A 22,848-nucleotide genomic window follows, 5' to 3' on the forward strand; every position below is an offset into this window, starting at 1 on the left:
GTTAAAGAGTGGAATTTAGCATAGTACACTGACTCTAAAGCCTGTGTTGTAACATTACCTCTTAGTCTACGGAGGCCGAAACAAATACTACTTAATTTTTTTGTTGAGTGGAGAAATAAGCTTATTTCAAGTTAGTTTCGAACTAATGGTGATATCAAGAAATTCAGTTGAAATAGAAAAGTTGACTTTATTGTTATTTAGCATTACATAAGAAATAAATTTATTTTTAAGAGGATAATAAAAATTTAGCAAGGAAGTTAAACTGATTTTTTAAAACTATTTAAACTAATTTATTGCTACCTAACCAGTTACTTAATCGAGAAAATGCAGTGTTTAAATTATATTCAATATCATGTCGTGAGTTGCCTGTAATAATAACATTGGTGTCATCAGCAAATAAAACACCCTACCTACCTGACTGCCAAATGGTTAACTGGGTACCCCATTGAACACACCAGAAAATTCAAATCCATTATTAGCGATACTCAGGAACTAAAAGTGAATCTGCGCACCTTGGTAGTCTATCTATAGGTAGTCTCAATATTCAACTCCAGATGAACTTAGTTGAATGCACGCGGAAGTGGTTGAAAGATAACAGATTTGATGAACTTAAAGAGTACGAAGTAACCAAAATACTTGGAAGTATAAAATTACACATATTGTAACATTAAAAGGAAGAAATGTTTCTTATTGACAAACTCATCCAGGATTACATTTATCTGATTTTATTTCAGTAACATCTGTTCTCGTCTTCAAATCTAAATATCTTCGAGTTTAGAAGTGTGACGTTCTTCTATAATTTAAATAAATCCAGTCAAATAAACGCCAATAGATGGGAATACCGGTATAAAATATTGTATGAGGATAAATAAAAACACTGTTGAACAAGACTGCACTTATTTAATATATATATATATAAAAATTACACGTGACGTTTCGATCTTCTAGCCAAGATCCTCATCAGACTTGCACTTTTTATATTAAATAAGTGCAGTCTTGTTCAGCAGTGTGTTTATTTTTCCGATTTTATTCCGCAAGACGTATGACTATGATTGTGTGTCAGATTGTACGAGGATGCCACGCTTCAAAGTTCGAAGATATGTAGGGGAAACTCCATGTGAAATCACATGTTCAATATAATCGTTGCTCGCCCATCAGGAATTTTCTTGATATTTTCACCGTACTGAGAAAGATTATCAGATTTTTTTTTTTTTTTTTTTTTTTTCAACTGCCGCCGCCTTGGATTTAGACTCGTTTTTATTCACTGGTGCGCGTGAAAATAAAGGTTTGCAGTGGTGTAGAGGACAGCGTGCTGCATGATCATTAGGAAAGATAAGAAGTTGTAGTTTTTACTAACTTAAAGCTGATATATTGGCCTTCCTTAAAACATGCATAAAAGGCAGGAGAATATTTTGGTAAAAGGTATTTTAAGATCTCGAATGCAATCATCAAAAGTACAAAATTTCTCAGTTTCAAAAGAGTGTAAAATCAGAAGTATTTATGAACCCATAACATGGGATTTCGAGCAGAAGAATTATGGCTAGAAGGGTTTTCAAAAATTGTGAAATATAGGTGGGATTCAAAGTCCTTCATGCCAATTTTTGGCTTAAAAAAAAAAAAAAAAAAAAAAAAAAAAAAAAAAAAAAAAGTTTAACAAAAAAGGGAGCAAGGAGAGATCTAAATTTTAGCCCTAGATACTACTATTTGTAAATAGAAACTATATAGATTTCGTTTTGTAGTTTGCACTAATGAACAATTTACAGGCTCTGAAAAGCTTTATTATACAGTACAGGATAAGCTTTTTAACTTAAAGTCTGCAAAAATATCTGGAGAATTAAATATCAAATGAAAAAAAAAAAAAGTTTGAAATAAAATGTTAATATTTTGGAAAAAGAAATTCATCTGTGATAAAATTAGTCTCCATTGTTCCTCCTCAGGATGGGGTGGGGACAGCTTTTGAAAACTTAAATGGGGTAGTTTTCAGAGATTTTTCGGATTCGAATTCTACGGGATAATGCAAGGTTTTTTTTCTTTCTTTTCTTTTCTTCGATTTGTGGTAGATTGCAGTGTAATCTTTGAAAATTAGTTTCATTAAGGTTTCTTGAATTGAAAGCTCTCACATTTCATTCCAGAATAAATCTTCGACAACAGTACCAATATTTTTTTGTTTTTAATGTTTCCTCGCCTCGTGGAAGATGGCTCTCCACTCAGAGTGAATTCTGGTAATTCAAATATGGCAGTGCAATGAAGGATAGGTGGTGGTAATCGTAGTTAACTATCAAGCATTTTATCGGTTGCATCTTACCGTAGTCATGAAACTAAGAAAGAACTAGTTCAAAATAACAAATGAACGCAGTTCAGATTGAAAAGTCAGCGAATGTAGTAAAAAATATATTAAATTGAATGTAGTATCAGTAGACCCAAAACATGAAATAAAATACATTTCAAAATTATTACAAAATAGACGACTGGTAAACTTTTATAACAATTAAATCAACACCTTTCTCAGTGAAAAATGTAAGTATCAAGTATAAAATGTATTGGGTAGCCTCTAAGGTAGCATAGGCGGGATCACGGAGAAATGCAGCTGTTAAAATGCTCGGTAGTCAGCTACGATTACCACAGTGCGCTCTACCTAATTGCACTGCTACATTTCAATTATCTGAAGTCATGCCGATGCAGAGCAGTCTTCCGTATCATCTTTTACAAGTCGAAGACAAGAGATTGGTACTGTTTCTCGTAGACTTATTTTGGAATGAAACGTGAGAATTTCTAATTGAAGAAACCGTAGTAAAACGAGTTGTCATTGATTGCAGCACCATCTAATCATGGATCGATTTTTAAAATTTTTCTTGTAGAATCTGAATCTCCATTTTAAAAAAAAAATGGGAGACTACATTTAATTTTTCAAAGTTCATCCAGTCTCACTCCTAAGAAAGGTCTAATTTTATCACAGGTTAATTTCCACCTTCAAAATACTAAGTTTCTATTTCAAACTTCTTTTTTCTTTTCATTCAATACTTATTACTCCAGATATTTTGCAGACTCAAGTTTAAAAACTTACTTTATACTGTATATAAGGATATTGAGAGTCTGTGAATTATTCATCAGTCCAAACCACAAAATGAAATGCATCGCTTCTATTCATAATTAGTAGAAGTATCTAGAACAAAATTTCAAATTTCTTCCTTCTTTTCCGAAAAACCTTTGAGATTTTTCAATTTTTTTTATTTTCGGAGTCAATCAAAACCCTATCTTGAGGTTTCATGTAATTTTGATGGCTGCATTCGAGATCCCTTGTACCAGAATATTATCCTACTTTTATATATGAAAGACTATATCTCTGTTGTAAGGCAGTACAAACCAGAACTTCTCTAACTTTCGTAATAACCGTGCAGCAGCCTGTTTTCCACACTACTGTAAACCCTTATTTTTCACACGCTGTAGTGAAGTACAATTAGTCTAAATCTAAGATTTAAAAAAAATAAATAAATAAATAAAATAAAAATAACAAAAAAAATCTGGTAATCTTTCTCAGCACGTCATTGGTAAAGTAATCTTTGGTGGATATATATGTGTAAACTGGTTGTTTGAGAAATTGTTGATGATTTAACATGGAATGACCTTTAAATCTGAAGAAGGTCACAGAAATCACTTATATCCCAGTAATATAAAGTTGGTCCCATTTGATGAATAAAATGTTTCCACATCACTGTGAAGTTAATTCTACAAAAGGATCAATGTAAATTTGCTGGTGAAATTATTTATAACCACGAAAAGGATAAGACTTGCAGCAACTCCGAGATGAACGTAATACATATCCAAAGTTAAGTTCACTGCAGAATTACAAAAGAACACTTATTTTATTGTTTCGCTATATATATGAGACAAAAACAGATTTATTTCTGTACTTTAGAGTTGTTCCGCATACTGAAGCTCGTTAAATGGCTATATCAGAGAAACTGAAAATGTGAAGAACTTTTAAATTTTGTCTAAAAAGTAACATTAAAAACCAAAAAAATAAATTATTACAAATGAACATCTTATCCATTATGGCCGAGTTTTGGTCAAACATTCAAGAAAATATCATGGAACAAATAAGTTACAAAGTGTCTTTCAAAACTTCCAGAAAATCGCCAACTGGTAATAAAAACAATTTTGTGAATGATATAGCCCACTTTGCTGTTTATGAAGTAAGTTATGAATACGACAAGTCAATATTGCCATGCCTATAAGAAATATAACGATGAGGAAAGCATCAGGAACGTTAAAAGAGATGGAATCAGTTATTTCGGGATTGTCGAAGCACGTGAACACTTAAAGCATACAATCAAGAATGTAAAAGTTACACGTAAGGCCTCTTAAATAATTGAAACAAATCTCTTTGGACCGTGTTAGTAGGCGGATATTAAAAAAAGAAAATATGACTTTTGAACTTGGAACTGGCAACATTGACTTAGTTATGCATGTGGGGAAGCATGCTCCAGTCTTCTGTGCGTACAACAGAGCTATAATTGTAATTGTGGAGTTGCGTACCTGCGTGTAACAGTAAGTTGAAATGACTACCTTCATAGAAAATCCCGCCAAAGGAGAGGTGAGGTCTGTAAACCGATTTCTCAGCGCAAGAGCAGCTTCATATCACAGCAGATGTGCGTTGCCAAACACTGTCTTATCTGCAATATTCCATGCAAAACCGTCGAAAAGGAGTGTTAGAGTCTGGAATTCTTCTGATACATGAAAACGTCTGCTTATGCTGTCGAGACAATTCAAAAATTCCGACGAGAACTTCTATTTATTTTGTTCCTTCACCTGAAAAAGTGGGTGCGTTTGCAACGTTTCAATAGCAGTGATGTTCTCAAAATGTTAATTCTCAAATGGCTGAAATCTCGGGTGGCAAATTTCTACACAGAGGGTCTATGGAAGCTTGTGCCACTCTACCAAAACTGCTTGAAGCTTCATGCTATGTAGTAAAATAGTGAAAGATATGTATTCGTATAGAATCAACAATAAAATTTGTCTCCTATTTTCTTTGCAATAACCAGACTTTTCTTACATGCGGCATGTATAACTTACTCTATGGCGTGGAGGTTCAATGCCGTATTCACGAAAACTCTCCTTTGACTTTTGTCCTTAGGCAACTGAATCTAGCTTTTACTTTGTGTTCCTATTTCTGCGAGATCCGTCTTAATATTGGCCTCCAATCTGCGCCTAGGTCTTTCAAATGGTCATTTTTCGATTGGGTTTTCAGGTAAAACTTTCATAGCAGTCCAGCACCCTTTCATTCTGGCTACATGACCTGCTTACCTGAGCCTCCTACAATTAATGACTCTAACAATGTTAGAAGATTGCCCCCCCCCCCCCCCTGCCCCTGATTTTGACAAGTACATGCTTTTTCATAAATTGTATACTAAAATACTAATAAAAAAACATGAAATTCATGTCGCGACACATACTCTACCTCCACTCCTGACAAAATGGAAATGATGTTACTGGTCCATCGTAGACATACGCCACTGTGTCATTTGTTTGTAAAGTCAAGGACACAATTTGACAAACACAACGGTCTTTGTAAATATCCGTTTTCGATGTTACGTAGCACCTAATCACGTTTTCTAGAACGCCATGAAATTTATAATATTTTCTTGTTCGTTTAACTACCATAAAATTTCCAAATCTGGTTTCAAGTGCTTCGATATGAGACAACAATTTCTTCATGTGTGACGAGAAAGTAGGTAATACTTTTGTTTCATTTGCAAAAATAAAACATTTTCTCTACACTGAGAACTTGATCTGTTATTCTTTGCAAGCTGACTTTATCTCACGCTTTCTTGTGCTACTCAATCGCAGACATTCTTGATATCGCAAGAGGGCAGAAAAATCAGGCAGCTTCTAGTTCAAAACCCGGTTGCAAATCTTTGATTTTTATTTATTAATTTATTTATTTATTTTTAATACTGTCTGCCACTTCCATCCGGAAAGTAAATAATGAGAGAGAAGTGATATGTTCCATTTTCTTTCTTAATTCAATTATAATAATCAGTTCCATGTTTTCCAGTGTTCTTTTTATTTGTTACTACTTATAATACTTTATTTTATTTTATTTTTTTTTTAATTTTTTTTTTTAATTTTTTATTTGAATGTTGTAAGCATGTTCTGAGGTGTGTCGTTCAGCATTAAAATAGAAATAACAGATTAAAACGATGTGTTATATGATTCAAGTTGCTAATGTATTGAGTTCAGAAACAAATGGTTGAGAATAGCGTAAAGATGCGTTTTCCGTGCAATTTTTGAAAATTTATAACTTCGTTTACAGTCAAATATCAACATTGAAATTTTTACTCTCGTTTTCTCTTATACTGTATAGATATATATTCCATACAAACAAAAAAAAAAAAAAAGTTTTTATTTCATACCTCACCAAATGTTATACTTAAAACTGCAAAAATTACAAAATTTCAAACTTTAAAAAGTAGAGAAACACCCTTTACGTGGATTTTCTATCTCATACCATCTATCTCATCATCACAGTCTTTAGCCTCGATCCATAATCGTGGGACGTTAAAGAAAAAATTCAAAACTCGTAAGAAGCATTTTATCATTGTTGTTAGTCTAGCTATAGTAAGTATAGTGGAATTTGTTCAATTTTGATACTATACTCAGGGATTTCCACCTATTAGAGTTCAGTTAAGGCTTTTCGCGCTAAGAGACAAAATTAAGGTAGGGAAAGTGCTGGAGAAAATTGTGTTGGTTGCGGTGTTTTTGAAGAATCCAGTGCTAAGACACAAGTTTAATAAGTCTAACATCTGCAGAGCCACTAATTGCCACGCGATGCCCAAAAAAAGTAGCCGCCACTCAGAAATGCTCTAGGATTAAAATTAAAAAAAAAAAAAAAAAAAAATCTGCTACCAATATATATATTAATAGTATATTTAATTTATTTTATTTTTTAAATAAAAATGTTCAAGCAACCCTCGTTGGATCACTTCATGTTATTTGACCCAGATGTAATGGGATGCGGCGATTTGAAGGTAGGATTACATTCTTTGATGGGAAGACTTGTTTACTGACTTTATTTAATCATATCTGGCTTGCTGGGCAGTTTCCGGTAGTTTGGCGAGAAGCTCATATCCTTCATTTTTTAAAACCAAAGAATAATTCAACTTGTAATTCCAGCTGTAGGCCAGTTGCTCTTCTAGCTTTAAGATTTTTGAAAAGGTGGTAAATCTTCGGTTGGTGTGGTTCTTGAACGGAATTCCTTACTCTTGAACTCCCAATGTGGATTCCGTCAATTTCGTTCGACCGCCGACCATCTTGTCCATTTTGAAACCCCTGTTCCAGGTGCTTTTCGTCATAGGGAACATTTAGTGGCTGTCTTTTTTGACCTCGAAAAAGCGTATGACTGCCTGGCGCTTTGGAATTTTTCAACAGCTTCACTCCTTGGGTTTACGCGGCCCTATGGCCTTGTTTTTAGAACAGTTTTTAGGCGAGCAATATTTTAGGGTGCGGGATGGCTCCTAGAGAATGGTGTTCCTCAAGGTAGTGTTCTGAGTGTGACGTTATTTGCTGTTGCCATCATAATGTCATGTCTCTCATTACCACACCTGTTCTTGGCCTTCTTTCTGTTGATGACCTTAGCATCTATTATTTGTCCCGTGACTTCCGTACATGTACTCACCAGCTCCAACTTACGCTGAATCGTTTATACACCTGAACAACACAGAGTGAGTTTCGTTTTTCCATTGAGAAAACCACGTGTGTTGATTTTTGTCGGTTACGTACCTGTGTTGCATCTCCTGACCTTTATTTTCATGGAACACGCCTTTCGTTTTTGTTCAAAGTGTTCATTTCTTGGCGAACAATTCGACCGTAAACTAAATTGGTATGAACATGTGCGCGATCTGAAATATGCTTGCTTAAGAGCAGTATATTTCATTTTGCGAGTCCTGTCTCATTGTTCTTGCGGTGTTAACCGTACAGTACTTCTACGTCTCCACCATACCCTGAACCATTCTAAAATGGGTTATGGTTACGTGGTTTACTCCTCCGCTCGGCCATATCTTCTTCGTCAGTTGGATGCAGTCCATCATCTTCGTATTCGTTTGTGTATAGGAGCTTTCTGTACTAGCCCTATACCTAGCCTGTACGTTGATGCACATGAACCTTCCGTGCATCATCACAAAAGTTGTCTTATCCTCCGTTATTTTGCACGTCTTAAAGTACTTCCTGGTCACCCTTCTTTTATTCTTTAAGCGGGTGATCGCTATCGTCGCCATGCGGCACGACCTCGTATCACGCCCGACCTGTTGGGATTCGTGCATTAGAACTTTTAGACAAATTAGCTCTTGCTCTGCCCGATTTTTATCCATTGAGTTTTCTTCCTGTTCCGCCATGGAAGCTTCCTTGTTCTCAAATATAATTTCAGTTGGCGTCGTCTTGTAAGTCTTCCACGACTGATCACCAATATCAGCAGGAGTTTCGCTCTCTGTTACAACACTGTGCTGAATTCTCACACTTTTATACCGATGGCTCGAAACGAGACGACACTGTTGGCTGTGGGTTTGTCTTTGCCTCTGCCCGCTATGGTTACCGACTCCCTTCGTTTGCATCCATCTTCAGTGCTCAGCTGCTGGCTATTCTTGAAGTCTTAGACTATGCTATGTCCCATAACATTGCCCATATTCTTATCCTGTATGACTCCAAGAGTTCTCTTACCAGCCTTAGTAATATTTACACGAGGCATCCTCTGGGTCAGCATTTTTTGTTATAATATTATTCTCTATATGGTGCCGGCTTAGTTGTCCACTACTGTTCGATTCCTAGCCATTGTTGGCATTCCTGGTAATGAGCAAGCGGATTCTGTGGCAAAAGATGCAGCTCTTCATGGTGTTGCACTCATGACGTTTGTCCCTTGCACTGATCTTTACCCGGTGTTCACATCTCGTCTTTTGCAACAATGGCAGTCGGAATGGGATCTCGCACATGCAAACAAATTGCATGCCATTATACCTCGCTTAGGAGTCAGGATCTCTAGTTCCTGACAGTCTCGTCGAGAAGAAATCCTTTTAACTCGACTGCGCACACACTCGACTTGGACACAGTTATCTGACGCATGCATGTCTTTTACGTGGAGTAGCAGCTCCAGAATATATTTTGTGCAGAGACCGTTTATCTATTCGTCATCTTCTTGTCGATTACCCCGCTCTAGCTCGGCATCGCCAACGTTATAAACTTCCTGACGACCTGGGCTTGCTTCTTGGTGACGACATTCTTTTTCTTCATGGGTTGCTACTGTTCCTACAAGAGCTTCAACTTTTGCATGCAATTTAATTTTAACTCGTGTGTGGATGTTTCTTCTTGTATTTTAATTAACTTATTACTAGACTTCGGATTTTAAGGCAAATGCCTATTTTGTTCCCTTTATAGGAAGTAAAAAATACTTCGGATCTTTACGAATCATGAGGAATTAAGCCTATTAAAACACTTTATAAGTGCCCTAAAAATGCCTAAAATGGAGTTTAGCGCCTATTTTGGCCGTTTTGGCCTAAAAATGCCTAAAACTGCAAAAAATACAAAATTCCTGTATTTTTTAAATAAACTTTTTTTTAGTGTTGAGTGAAATTTAATTGACAAATCTGAAGGCAGAGTGAGTGTGTTTGTCGAGGCTAATTTTAGTCTAACTCGTATGAAGAAGTGAAACGCAGAGGGTGGTTGTATGTAAAAAATTGTTTCTAAAAGTTGAGCTATTTCTGCTCAAGGTCAAGCCCATTTGTGAAAGACAAAGACAAACCATCCCTTTGCATCCTGCAGACACTGTACTGAAAGATCTCTATCTCTTTCTGTCTGTCTCTCTTTCCCCAGGGGCAAAACCAAAGCTATTGCTAAGTGCATATCGCAGTAACCAATATTCCCCTCCCTGCCGTTCTGCATTCTTGGAACTATTCCACCTTTTCTCTTCTGTAGCGGCTCACTTCAGCTCTTCTGTGATCCGTTCAGCTCTCTGGAATTTGGACAATAGTTTACACACACACATTCACAAATCAACACACAGCTCTATTGAAGCAAGAATCTCTTCGGGTCTTCGCTTTCAATATTTGGGAAAAACCAAAGTCCACGAACAGAAACGATTCATGAAGTGACGCGGTTCAGTTGACTGGAGTATCCATCCATGTATCATTTTCGGGTCAGTGCAGTGATTTATCTTAAACACGTAGTTCAAGAACGATACATCGTCTCTACAACGCATGAACAATTGGACTCAACGGCTTACAGCCCAGTCACAGATCTTGAGGATTCTTAAAAAGAAGTTTTGTATCATACGCAACAATGCCAAAGGAGAAGTCTTCAAAAAGTACCTTGATTCGCCAGTGGTTGCAAGAATTTCCAGATCTAACATACGATGGAAGAATAATCTTTTGTCCATTGTGCAGCAAGCAGGTAAGAAAAGCTATTTTTATTTACAGAATTTATAAATTTAATTAAATCAATTGTACACCCCCCCCTCCTTGTTTCTGTATAGCTAGCTAAAGTAAAACCTTTATCAATGGGAGGTTAACTATTTTAAGAGACAACGTTACTGAGCTGCTGAACTCGTGAAAATCTAATTTACATGGAATTTAGATCAGTTAAGAAAAAACATAAAAATAATCCTGTAACACAGGAAAATCTTTAAAATGTAAAGACTTCTAGCAGCCTGCTTAAATGAAATATATGAACGATGGTTTTGAAAGTGCTAATGGAAGAAAGTGTCTAGACTTACACATTCAACAGTTTTAGGGATTCTCGGGGATCTTGAGAAAAGCGGACATGGCATTCTCGGTTCTTTCCGAAGGACTCCCCCCCCCCCCCGAAAAAAAGCGGTAAAGGTTAAAAACAATGTAAGTTAAAGTTGACATATTGTGTCAGTAACTCCAAAAGGGGTCCTCTTTTCGGAGAAAAATGTTTAATGCCAGCAATTACTCGACAGTTTCAGGAGCTTAAGAAAACATATTTTTGCTATCTCGTTTTTCAAAAGAAAAAAAAAAAATACGAAAGAAGTTAAGAAAGGCGGGATTCAATTTTTTTTAAATGCCAACAGTTCCAAAAGTTTGAAAGAAGAAATGTGCAATGCCAATATTGATTATCTTTAAAAAGTTAAGGAAACTGGATATATCCTTTCATCCCGAAAATATCTAAAAACGAGGATTTCAGTTTGAAAGAAAAACTAGAAATGTCAATATCTTGAAAAGCATAAAAGATAGGAAAAATGTTTAAAGGCCATTTTTTTTTTTTTTTTTTTTTTTTTTTTTTTTTGTTATTTTTCTCGAAAAAGAAAGAAAAGATCTGTTAATAGTTAAATAACGGCGTTTGAGGTTCATAGATTGTCTCAGAACTTGTTTTACGAAGCAGAAACTTGTTTGTCTCTTTGTTTTTTTATTTATCAATTTTGCTCGAGGTGCTACTGTCTATTGTCTTAAGATGCTATTGATTTCCATCCATAGTTACAGACAAATAAATTCCACACAGGGGCAAGAAAAGAACAGTCTGACACTCGTCTAACAAGAATTACAATTGCGGATAATTTTATTTTAGGACAGATCTTAAGAAAGGAAGAATTTGTCTCTGATGTTCTCTCCCCAAAGCCAAAAAAAAAAAAAAAAAGGAATTCTAATCGATTGCTCTCTCTCTCTCTCTCTCCTGATGAAGAATATCCATACACCTTTTGTCGCAGGGCCGCAAGAGACAACTAATTTCCAAAAAAAAAAAAAAATTAAAAAACGCCAATTTTATTTATTGTATCATGCTGATGTTCACGCTCAACTAAGGCATTGCTAATACTTTATTTTCGTTCTAACTTTGGTTTCTGTCAGTTGATAGTTGCAAAAATTTTGAATTTTTGAAATTTTAAAACGGCCCTTATTTTAAATTTTTGACAGGTCACTGATTTTCACACTGAAACATTTTAATCATATTTTGGGGAAAATTTGGTTCAAATCAGTTAAAAATTTTGTAAATTACAGTTTTAAAGAAAATTTTAAAGGGACGATATTTTGAAATTTTTCATGCAATTATTTTGGCATCCAAATCTCAAACAAAATATTGCCAAATTATGTTTTAATTTTTGCCAAGTTGGAGTGTGTCAGCATTCGAAATTAAATAAAATATAGTGCTTAAAATTAAATTAGTTACAGTGCTTAAAATTAAATATTATTTCTCAGATATTGATATACAATTTTATTGCTTCTGTCTGTAAATTGGGGATTATTCTGAAGTAAAATGCTCATCGATTAGTCTTTTATTTGATCTGTTCTGATTCGAAATGGGACTGGGGTATATTGGTCTTTAACGAGGTAGACCAACAAGTTTGCCTTTTTGTCAACTTTAAATCAATAATGTAACGTTCACCGATTAAAAAAAAAAAAAAAAAAAAAAGCACATTACGACCAGAAAGGCAAGCAAATAGTGATGGTAGTTGTCGCAATTAGTGCTCTCAATCGGGTCAGTTCGGGTCGACTTTTGGTTGGACACCCTCGAGTAACGGGTCGGGTCAGGTCAGCCTAACTCGGGTCACGGGTCGGGTAGCGTTAGACCAACTCAGTTCACCGGTCGAGTCGGGTCACCCGAGATAGTTTGACCCGACCCGACTGGTGAACTGAGTTGGTCTAACGATACCAGACTCGTGACCCGAGTTAGGCTGACCTGACCCGACCCGTTACTGAGGGTGTCCAACAATAAGCTGACCCGAACTGACCCGTTTGAAAATACTAGTCGCAATGTACACGAAGAAAATTAGAGAATTTGAAACCGAAATTAAAGTTAAAACGCCACCATCTTCACTAGTTTTGTAAGAAGCATTTGAAAATATATTTCTAAGCGTTTTTTTTTTTTTTTTTTTTTTTTTTTTTTTTTTTTTTTTTAAGGTTTCTCAGGAAAAGAAGTGCCACTTAAAGCAACACATTGATGGTGCTGGACATCTTGCCAAATCTAAAGCGAAGAAACAACAGAAACAGACACAGTTAACTCAGCCTTCTGGATCTGGATCTGAATCTGGAACTGCGAACACATTTAATGCGGATCTTGCTAGAGCCCTTGTCGCTGCCAACATCCCATGGAACACACTTCAAAATGAAACATTCCGACAGTTTTTACAGAAGTGGTGCCAGCAATCGATACCGTGTGAGTCAACACTCAGGAAAACGTGTTTGGATTCTGAATACAACAATACACTTGATACAATCAGAAAGGATATTGGCGATTCCAGCATTTGGGTAGGCGTCGATGAGACTACTGATGCATGCAATAGATACATAGTGAATGTTGTTGTAGGAAAACTTGATGAAGATGGACCTTCAACTCCTCACTTGTTAAGTAGCAAGGAAATTAAGAAAGTGAGTGCCCAGACAATTGCTTACACCGTGAACAAAAGTTTGCAACTTCTGTATCCTAGTGGTGTGGATGATTCTAAAATTCTTCTTCTTTGCACAGATGCAGCTTCTTACATGATTGCTGCGTTTAAGAACCTAAAACCTTTCTACCCCAACCTCATCCATGTTACCTGTGTAGCACATGCTTTTCATAGAATTTCTGAAACAATCAGGAACGAATTTCCTCAAGTCAATGCCCTCATTTCTAACATGAAAAAAACTTTTTGCAAAGCCCCATCGAGAATCGCTGTCTTTAAAGAAAAACTGCCTGGCATTTCTCTTCCTCCACAACCTGTCCTAACGCGCTGGGGAACATGGCTTGAAGCAGCTTTGTATTACGCAGAGAACTTGGACGCTATTGCTGGTGTTGTTGGCGAACTTCCTGGTGTGGAAAACATTGCAAGTGTTTCAGTTTTGAAGGAACTTTTCAAAGATCCCATTCTCAAAAGAGATCTTGTATATATCAAGTCAAATTTTTCATTCTTACCTACGACGATCACTAAGTTGGAAGCTACGGGAAAGCCACTTAGTGAACAGGTGTCAGTAGTTAACGAAGCCGAAAAGAAAATCCAAAGTGCTACGGGGAAAGTTGGGGAAAAAGTGCAGTGTAAGTGGGAAAGTGTAGTGAAGAAGAATGAGGGATTTCTTGTGTTGGCTCGTATAGGGAAAGTTTTGATGGGAGAGGATGAAACCATCCCCGACGAAGTGGAAATGAAAAATGTATCGAAATTTAAGTATGCTCCTGTAACATCTGTCTCAGTGGAAAGATCGTTTTCGGCAGCAAAGATGATCCTTACAGACAAAAGAGAGAGATTGACAGTCGAAAACTTTGAGAAACTGTTGGTAATTTACTGTTTCCAAAATTACGAATGAGCAAGTTGTGTACTGAATGAATCACCTGATTCACTGAAAACAAAAGATGTTAATAAAAAGGGGTATGTAATAATTTATACTATTATTTTTAGAGCCTATTTTTAATTTTTAGCGCCTATTTTCCTATTTTTAGTACCTATTTTAGGCGCCTAAAATTAAACTTTTTGGTGCCTAAAATTCCGAAGTCTACTTATTACTAATTTTATTATTGTTGCTTTTGGCCTTGTTTTGCTTTTATGATTAAGTTACGTCAGAGTATAGGTGCCAAAAGACCTCGTTTTGGCGCGCCCAAAAAAGCCTTACTCTTACTTTAAACTTACGGACTTAAGTATTTTTAAAAAAAAAAAAAAAAAATTAATTTCGTATCTTATTTATGGCTTACAGTAAGTATATTTTGTACTAGTTGTTGTTACTTATTTGTAAGAATTATATTTTTATTATAACGAAAGGCTAGATTTAAATTAGTTTCATTGTTGAACTTGTATTATCGCGAATCATAAACACTGTTTTCACTTGGTTACATGACAGATAGGAATGGAACTTTAAAACAAGTTTCGATGGAAATGAACTATCGAATGAGTTTTCTGATCTGTTTTGAAATCTGTAATTCAACATTCGATAGAAAGGATAGTTTTATAAATTATGAAGTAGGTTTTTCGAGAAGGCAGATGCACCAAACCTGCTCACAATATTGCAGTATATTCTTGTTATACCAATCAGTAATGCATATGTTGAACGAGTGTTCAATGTAATGAAAACTTTATGGTAAGATGATAGAAAGTGAGTGTCAACAGAATTTCAAATGGGGCCTCAATTTGTGTTCAGTTGAACTTGAAAATGATCTATCAAGATTTCCACAAAAATGTTGTGAAAAACTTAATCATTCTTGGCGCAGTGAACTCTGAAAATGTAAATAATAAGGTAGACGCATAATCATTAATGCATTTTCACTTAGTTCGGTATAGTATACGTTTGGAGTAATAGTAGTTATAAGTGGTGATAGAGTAACAAGTGTTAGAAGTAACGGTGGTAATACAGTAAAGATGCAAAACTCTTCATTCTCATCAGTACCCAGTACACAAATGCCGCTGGTTTCTGGACTAGTTTTCAGTTCAATCTGGCAACCCTATTTCAAAAAAGCATCAGAGTGATTGTAAAACGCCAATCTGTGTATAAGTAAACGTATTTAAGATCGGTAAATACGTTTTTTTCACAAGTAAGAAAAGTGATAGAAAAAAATGTAAAGAAGAGTCCGACGTGAGTTTTGCCTTTCACCAAACATTATTCAATATTTGTTGAGAATTGACAAATAAATATAGTTCACTTTCAGTGGTTTCATTACGAACCAAAAATACAACCTAAACACCACTGTCTTCATATTCGAATGATCAGCTTCTACCTATGCATGTAAAAAATAAATACCAGGACTGTAAAATAAGACTGTTAAAATACGTGAGATCTTAAAGTATGTTCCTAGTATGAGGTGGACTTTGTTGATTATTGTTTGTGAATGGTGATACGGAGAGCATACTTTTGTGTGAGAGTGGAAGGGATATAAAAATTTAGTGAAATCATTAAATTTCTATTATTTTTTATATCCCTAGGTAGAAGTGGGTTATTTGAATAGTGAAAGTGGTGTTTAGGTTATATTCAACGAACTTAAAAAGTTTGTTACTGAATTCTGTGTGTGTCTGTCATTTGCGATTTTTTCAATTTTGAGCCCTCCATTCGATAGAGCATCAAAAACTATCTCAAAGAAGTGATGGAATTTTTCGCGTCACTCTTATTATTCCCGAGATATTGGGCCAAAGAAATTCGATATCGGGAGATTGAAGGAGCCATGTGGGAACCGTAAGTTATAGAGAGATGATATTGGTGTTGATCAATACCTAAGAGGAAGGGAAACATTTTGGTACCAAATAGTAACCGGCGGGCACTGGTTATATCTGCATTTTCAGTATATATACGGTGATAAAAAGTGACAGCTCAATGTAGCTAATTCAATAGATCCCCTAATACGCAGGCTTCAAATATGTAAGTGTATTATCTATTGAATTTAATCAAATAAATATAATATACAATCTGAACAAAAAGTGCAGCCAAGTTCGTTAGCTTCGTAAAGTGATGAAATGAGGATGAATGAGGCAAGTTCCTTGGCCACTGCATCTGAAACGAACACTGGAACTTGACGCGAGGTGTCTAACATATTCGAATACACCAAGATGTCTATTCCTAGTGTCACAGCCGGGGCATTTGAGCTCTAAGGCTTGTGATGGCCTCCAAATGCACCACCCCTAAAGCTCGTCAACGTCATTTTCCTTGACATCTCGTGGAGGATTATAAGTTTTCTTTGTCTGGGTTTTGAACCACCAATCTTACTGCAGTATATGTGCCTTAGCGCATTAGCGAAGTTGATATTCCTAAGGTTGATGGTGATACCAAGCCCACCACGCCCACTACCACTATCCCTAAGTCTCCTTAACATCATTTTCCTTGAAACCCCGCTCCAAGTTTCAGTGTTCGTTTCAGATGCAGTGGTCAAGGAACTTGGCTCATCTATTCACATCTCAAAACTTTTTGAGGCTGACGAACTTGGCTGCACTTTTTGCACCTCTGATGTTTTTATTCAGGTTTCACTTCTTTTTGTAGTTCACTATATGAATATCGTATATTGGGATTCTCAGTTGTTGAAGTTTAGGATTGGATATTTTTAAAGGAGTCATAATGTGCTACGTGCAACATTAGTTCCCAACGGCTCTCCCACTAGGAATCGAACCCAGGACTAGAGATGCAAGGGCTCGGAAAAAAAACCGGCTTTTTTGGAAAAAAACTCGGTTTTTTCTGCTTTGCTTTTTTGCTTCGGAAATTTTGGGCTTTTTTCAAAATACTGCTTTAAATTGATAAAACAGACTTTGTATCGCTTCTCTATAACACAAAAATCATTTAATTAATGGTTAATGCTGATAATAATATAAAACATCGAAAATAAACTATGAATTTCGAAAAAATATTTCAAACAATTTTTCTTCAACATATTTACATTATGAATTCCACAGGATTAACCAATGTATATAATAAGAATTTTTTAACCTCCTATATACAAAAGTAAGCAGAGTTGGCAAGAACCGTGGTTGTTTTTGAAAATGCCAAAAACCCGTTTTTGGAGGGATGTTTAAACCAGGCTTTTTTGGTTTAAACCAGGCTTTTTTGACTTAGATTTTTTGCTTTATGTATTTATATTACATATTCACAGAAATAGCCTAAGTTTGTTTCGCCTTGATGTTATTATGCAACAGCGGGGTTATGCCGGAAGAACTCCCATAAGCTTAAAGAAGTGCGGTCAGTAAATTTCTGAAGTTGAGAATCTCCCGCCCTAGCCATTGGGAAAATCCCGTCATTACTTGAAATGTAAGACAATAACGGGAAAATCCTGTTATTGCTTTGCATGTAAAATTTAAAGGTCAACGTACCATAATCAGTACGCTAAAGCTGAGGTATTAAATTACAAATTTAGTACCGGTACGTAGATATCATTGAAAGTTCAATCCAAGCTAATGTTGGAAGCTACGTAGGCAATCGATAAATTTTGCCAATTTCTATCAATATATTTAAGCAATATTGGCTTCTTTATAAAACAACACGCATTTAGGCATGTAGAAATATACAATTTGGTTTGTTTCGTATATTTAGGCTTAACATCCTTACGAAATACCGAGGTTATCAAGGAGAAGACTTTCGCTTAAACTGACATCCGAACCGCTACTTGGGTTACGCATGAAAGAAGGATTGTGGTTCGACCGATAATTGAACATGGGACACCTTGATTAAAAGGTGAAAGGGAAATAAAACTATTGCAGGTAGTTTGATATCTGGAAACGTTACCATGAAGTTCACACGATTCGCATTTTTCATTCTTTTTATTTTTGTGGTTTAAACCAGTTATTAAAAAAAAAAAAAAGTTGGTGTAAATCAGCCAACCCTAAAAGTAAACACTTCTTTTTAAAGAATACACAAATAACTAGCAAAATAGTATCTAGTATTTTTATTTCAAAATATTCCATACCCTCTTTTTGAAACAAAATAAAATTAAAATAAAACATAAGAGAAATACTTAATTTATATGATACACTTAAAGGCTGCACATCTAGAGCTTTTGGTTCTGTATATTCTTGAAATTCTACAGTTAAGTTTTATAGAACCACCATCACAGTTTACCCAATCCTCAAGTTTTCTGAATTTTTAACAAGAGGGATTCAACATATCATTACGGAACTCCCCCCCCCCCAAAAAAAAAAAAAAAGACTACGGAATATATTTAAGTTAAGCTAAATACAACTGCACAACAAACATGACTGAGTGATTAGCTTTTGCGTTTCTATCGGGAAGTCCGGGATTCAACCAGCATTCGACCATTCTGACAAAGCTTTTCTTCATTCCATCTGTGAATGTAGAAATAGTGCGTGTACTGTGAGTTGGGCGACTTCCTTTTTTATTGTTTTTAAATCGTTATTATTACTAATTACCAGCAGTGACTGTTTTGCGAAGGTTAGGGGGGCGGTCTTTCGGACTGAAGCCCGTTCCCCAAAGTTACGGAATGTCTGCAACAAACGAAATATCTATTATTTATGCCTTTACTCAGAAACTTTAAGCTCCCGTCAAATAAAAATTACGAATGTTTAAAAAAACTAAACATTAGTAAGAAACCCTTCCCAAAATACTTTTCTAAATCCGCCACTGATTCTCAGTATAAAATGATTTTTAAAGTTGTATCCGGAAGATTATTGCTAAACATATAAACGAAACGAAATATTAGTTATGCCTGTACTCATAAACTTCAAGCACTTCCCAAATAAAATTAGGACTTTTTAGGAAACGAAACAATCAGAGAAAACCCTCTTAAAGTACTTTTCTAAATCTGCTACTGATTATTTGTATAAATTGGTATTCAAGGTTGTGTCCGGAAAATTATTGCTAAATCACTTCACAGCTACAGTATAACAGAAATGTGGAAGTACGGTTTGACGGATATATTGAAAAACGTACGCTTTGACGGATAAATAGAAAAAAGGGCAAGTTTAACTTTTGCGCTAGAAGCTAGAGTACTAAAAGCTCTTAGAAATGAAACACGGATGACAAACTGGAGAAGAAAAAAGATGTCGATAACTCAAAAGTTAAAATAAAGTTAAATAGCCTCTAAAATTACCCTCAAATACTACATTCTTCATGTTAGCTTTAATTCGTAAAACATGTGCTCCATCCATCTTGATGGTGAATTTCAGAGCGAAATATCACATTCAGGTCATGGAATTTTTATCTAACTATAGAATATACTATAAAAAAGCTATTTAGATAGAAAAATCATGAAGTTGAAAAAAGCCAAAATTTCCAAAATTCTCGTTTTTTTCCCAAAAAAGCCGGCTTTTTATGTGAAAAAAACCATCGATTCAAAAAAGCCGGCTTTTTTGCATCTCTACCCAGGACCCTGTACAACAAAGGCGCACATGCTAGCCACTAGACCAGCGGGAAGTTTCTTCTATTAAATATCTGTCCAAACAAGATTCTAATTCATTTACCCAAGCTACAAAATTACGATCACTTAACATTTCATTACCTAAATATGAAGAGTATCAACAGGGCCCCAAAATCCTTGATGCTGAATCCTCGATTCTACATGAGTAGACATCGCTTGTTTCAACATACTTAGTTATTCTCTATCCTTCCATGAAACTGCGCATGTTGTACAGTTTCATACTGTCTCGGATTTTCCTTCTAATGATATACACCTTTTAAATAGCGTATAAACTTAATTATATTTGCCACCAACATGTCTCATCTTAAAGTCGAAATATTGGATTTCTCATTTCTTAGAAAACTTCATTAATTCTAAATATCCCCACCTTTATATTCTTTTACTTATCAATTTAACTTCAATATCTATTTAATACCAATGACTGCAATAAAGGAAAAATATTCACCGAAAAAAGAAAAAAATATTACCTTTCCTTGTCTGGGTTTCCAACCACCAAATTTACGGCAGTATGTACGCGACTCAAACACTCGACGATTGACAACATTATCACTATGCACATAATGTGTTGTATAACGGAATCGTTCCCGATTTCTGATTGTAAGGATAGCTTTTCACCCATTAAAAAATTCCCATAGCAAATTTTTCAAATTTCATGCTCAAGCCGTTATAAGGTACCTTTCTGGAGAGTTTCACATCTTTATCTCATTAAGAAGTACCTAATGGCTACGAACAGTTTTTCGTCCATAAATAATTCCCATAGCACATTCCTTAAATTTCGAACGTTTTCCATACAGAAGTCACTATAAGGTAGGTACGTTTATGCAGAGTTCCATGTGTCTTTCTCATTGGAAAGTACCTAACCCATGTGATGAGTGAGTGAATAAAGCGATTTCTGCTTGGCTAAGGACAGTTTTTCGCCCATAAAAAAGTTCTCATAGCACATTCCTCACATTTCGAACTTTCTCCATACTCAAGTCATTATAAGGTATACATTTACATCGCAGAGTTTCACGTCTCTATTTCAGTGGCAAGTACCTAACCCATGTGATGAGTGAGTGAATAAACCGATCAACTGCCGTGCATGTTGATTTCATATAAATTTCGTTTTTTTAATAGTTCGTTCTGACAATGCTCTTCGAGCATTCTCAGTTGGTTTTTGTTTAGAACAAAATCACTAAAACTGGAAATATGGAAGATTCTCTCATCTTGTTTGTAACCTACTGTATTGATTATTAGATGGACGAATTGAGTTAATGTTACGATTATCCTGTTTTCATTTTTGGTGACTTTCTTTCAGAAGTAAAGCAACATAGCACGGTTTTATTATTCACATAACCTGTTTCAGACTTTGTATAATTTGTAGACCATACCAACAAAGAAAGTCTTTTTTATTCCCCTTTCTTTCTTTTTCCTCAATGAGGTAGTAATGGAGATTGCTGTGAATTGGCAGTAAATCCACAGTTTAACAGGGGGAAGTAAACAAATATTCTCACTGGGTATTCAACTGTAGTCAGCAGCGCAAGTTATAGGGCAATTTCATTGTATTTATTTTATACATTATATATTTTATAGGGTAATTTCATTCTACTCGGTTTATGTTATAATATTCATTTAAATTAATATTTCTTTCAGGGTAATTTCATTGTATTCATTTTATTCATTATACGATACATGTTATAAAAATATTTCTTTTACAGTTGGCTGGGGAGCAAATACTATCCAAGGCTTTGGTGAACAGCCCTCAGTAAAATCCCAAATTCTTAATTTGATACGATCCATTCGAACGGTAATGAGAAGTAAGTTACAATTTATATGATACATTTTACACTTAATTTCTTAATGTAATGTGAAGTAATCAGTTAGTCACACGAAGTAAATGAATTCTGTCACTTGTTATAATATGTACATACTGCAGTGTGAGAACTTTAATAGTTCATTAGAAGTGAACATTGTATTACACTGAGTGCTTACTGATTGCGACCAGCTGCGTAATATTTTGTTGGTCCACCTTTTGCTAAGGGGACAACCTGGACACGGCGTGGCATGGATTCTAGTAGTTACTGGTATGTTTCCACTGGGATCTGACACCATATAGTCCTGACGGCATTCCACAATGAGCCCACAGATATCGGTGGAGGAGTCAAAGGCGCGAAAAGCTCGTTCCACAACATCCCATTAATGTTCTGTAGGATTAAGACCTGATGAGTTAGGGGCCCAATTCATATGCTGCAGCTCCGTGGAATGTCCCTTAAGTCAAGCAAGTCGAGTCCTGGCTCGGTGACACCGTGTATTGTTGTCCTGGAAAATGCCGTCTTCGTGTGGGTAGAAGTGTTGCAGGTACACAATGTATGTCTCACTGTGGTCCATACACACCAACGGTCCCACTCCATGTCAACAGAAACATTCCGAAACTATACAGCCGCACCCACCTATCTGTACAGAACGCACCATGTACAAGGAGTCCATAGATTCGTGGTGTTGGCGCCACACATACACACGCCCGTCCGAGAGGAGTGGCACAAACCGTGATTATCGGACCAACACATCCTTTTCTAATTATAGTGTGTTCCTGTGCCCAAGCGCGACTAAGTCGTAAGGAATGGGTGACGAGTAAGTCGTCTGCTGTGGAACTTTATACGTGCCATTGTATGCCTTGTAGTTGCTTAGGATATGGGTGTTGTGCATGCATCATTGTATTGGTCACATAATTCCTGGACACTGTTGGTTCGTTTGGTTGTCACGAGCTGTTTGACGCGAAACTCACTCTACGTTTTGAACTTCCGTACGCCTGCGTAGTTCCGTCTCTTGGAGTCTTACCCGATTTTCTTCCCACTCCTTGTACACCTTCTCTACACAGGAACGGGCGCATCCGTCAAGTATCGCTATCTGGGTTATTGACGTACCTATTGCTCGGGTACCCACAATTCTGCCCACCTCCGATTATAACAATGTGCTGTCTGCCAATATGTAGCCTCGAGTGTTGGCCACACTTTCTTGTGTGGAGGGGTGGTCGCAATTCAGTGAGCACTCAGTGGATTATCCCTT

At 35.9% G+C, this 22,848-nt stretch overlaps 1 protein-coding gene across 2 annotated transcripts in view; it reads left to right on the forward strand.

Moving 5' to 3' along the window:
• LOC145666342 (immediate early response 3-interacting protein 1) overlaps window positions 1–22,848 on the forward strand; it is a 68,070-nt gene that overhangs the window by 33,459 nt on the left and 11,763 nt on the right. For both annotated transcript variants that reach the window (XM_081733469.1, XM_081733470.1), the window contains exon 2: window positions 21,501–21,599. In XM_081733469.1, the coding sequence (XP_081589595.1) occupies window positions 21,501–21,599 (99 nt within the window). The remainder of the gene's footprint in view (window positions 1–21,500; window positions 21,600–22,848) is intronic.

Source organism: Thermobia domestica, chromosome 12, assembly GCF_964235325.1.
Source record: "Thermobia domestica chromosome 12, izTheDome1.hap1.1, whole genome shotgun sequence".
NCBI classification, from domain to species: Eukaryota; Metazoa; Arthropoda; class Insecta; order Zygentoma; family Lepismatidae; genus Thermobia; species Thermobia domestica.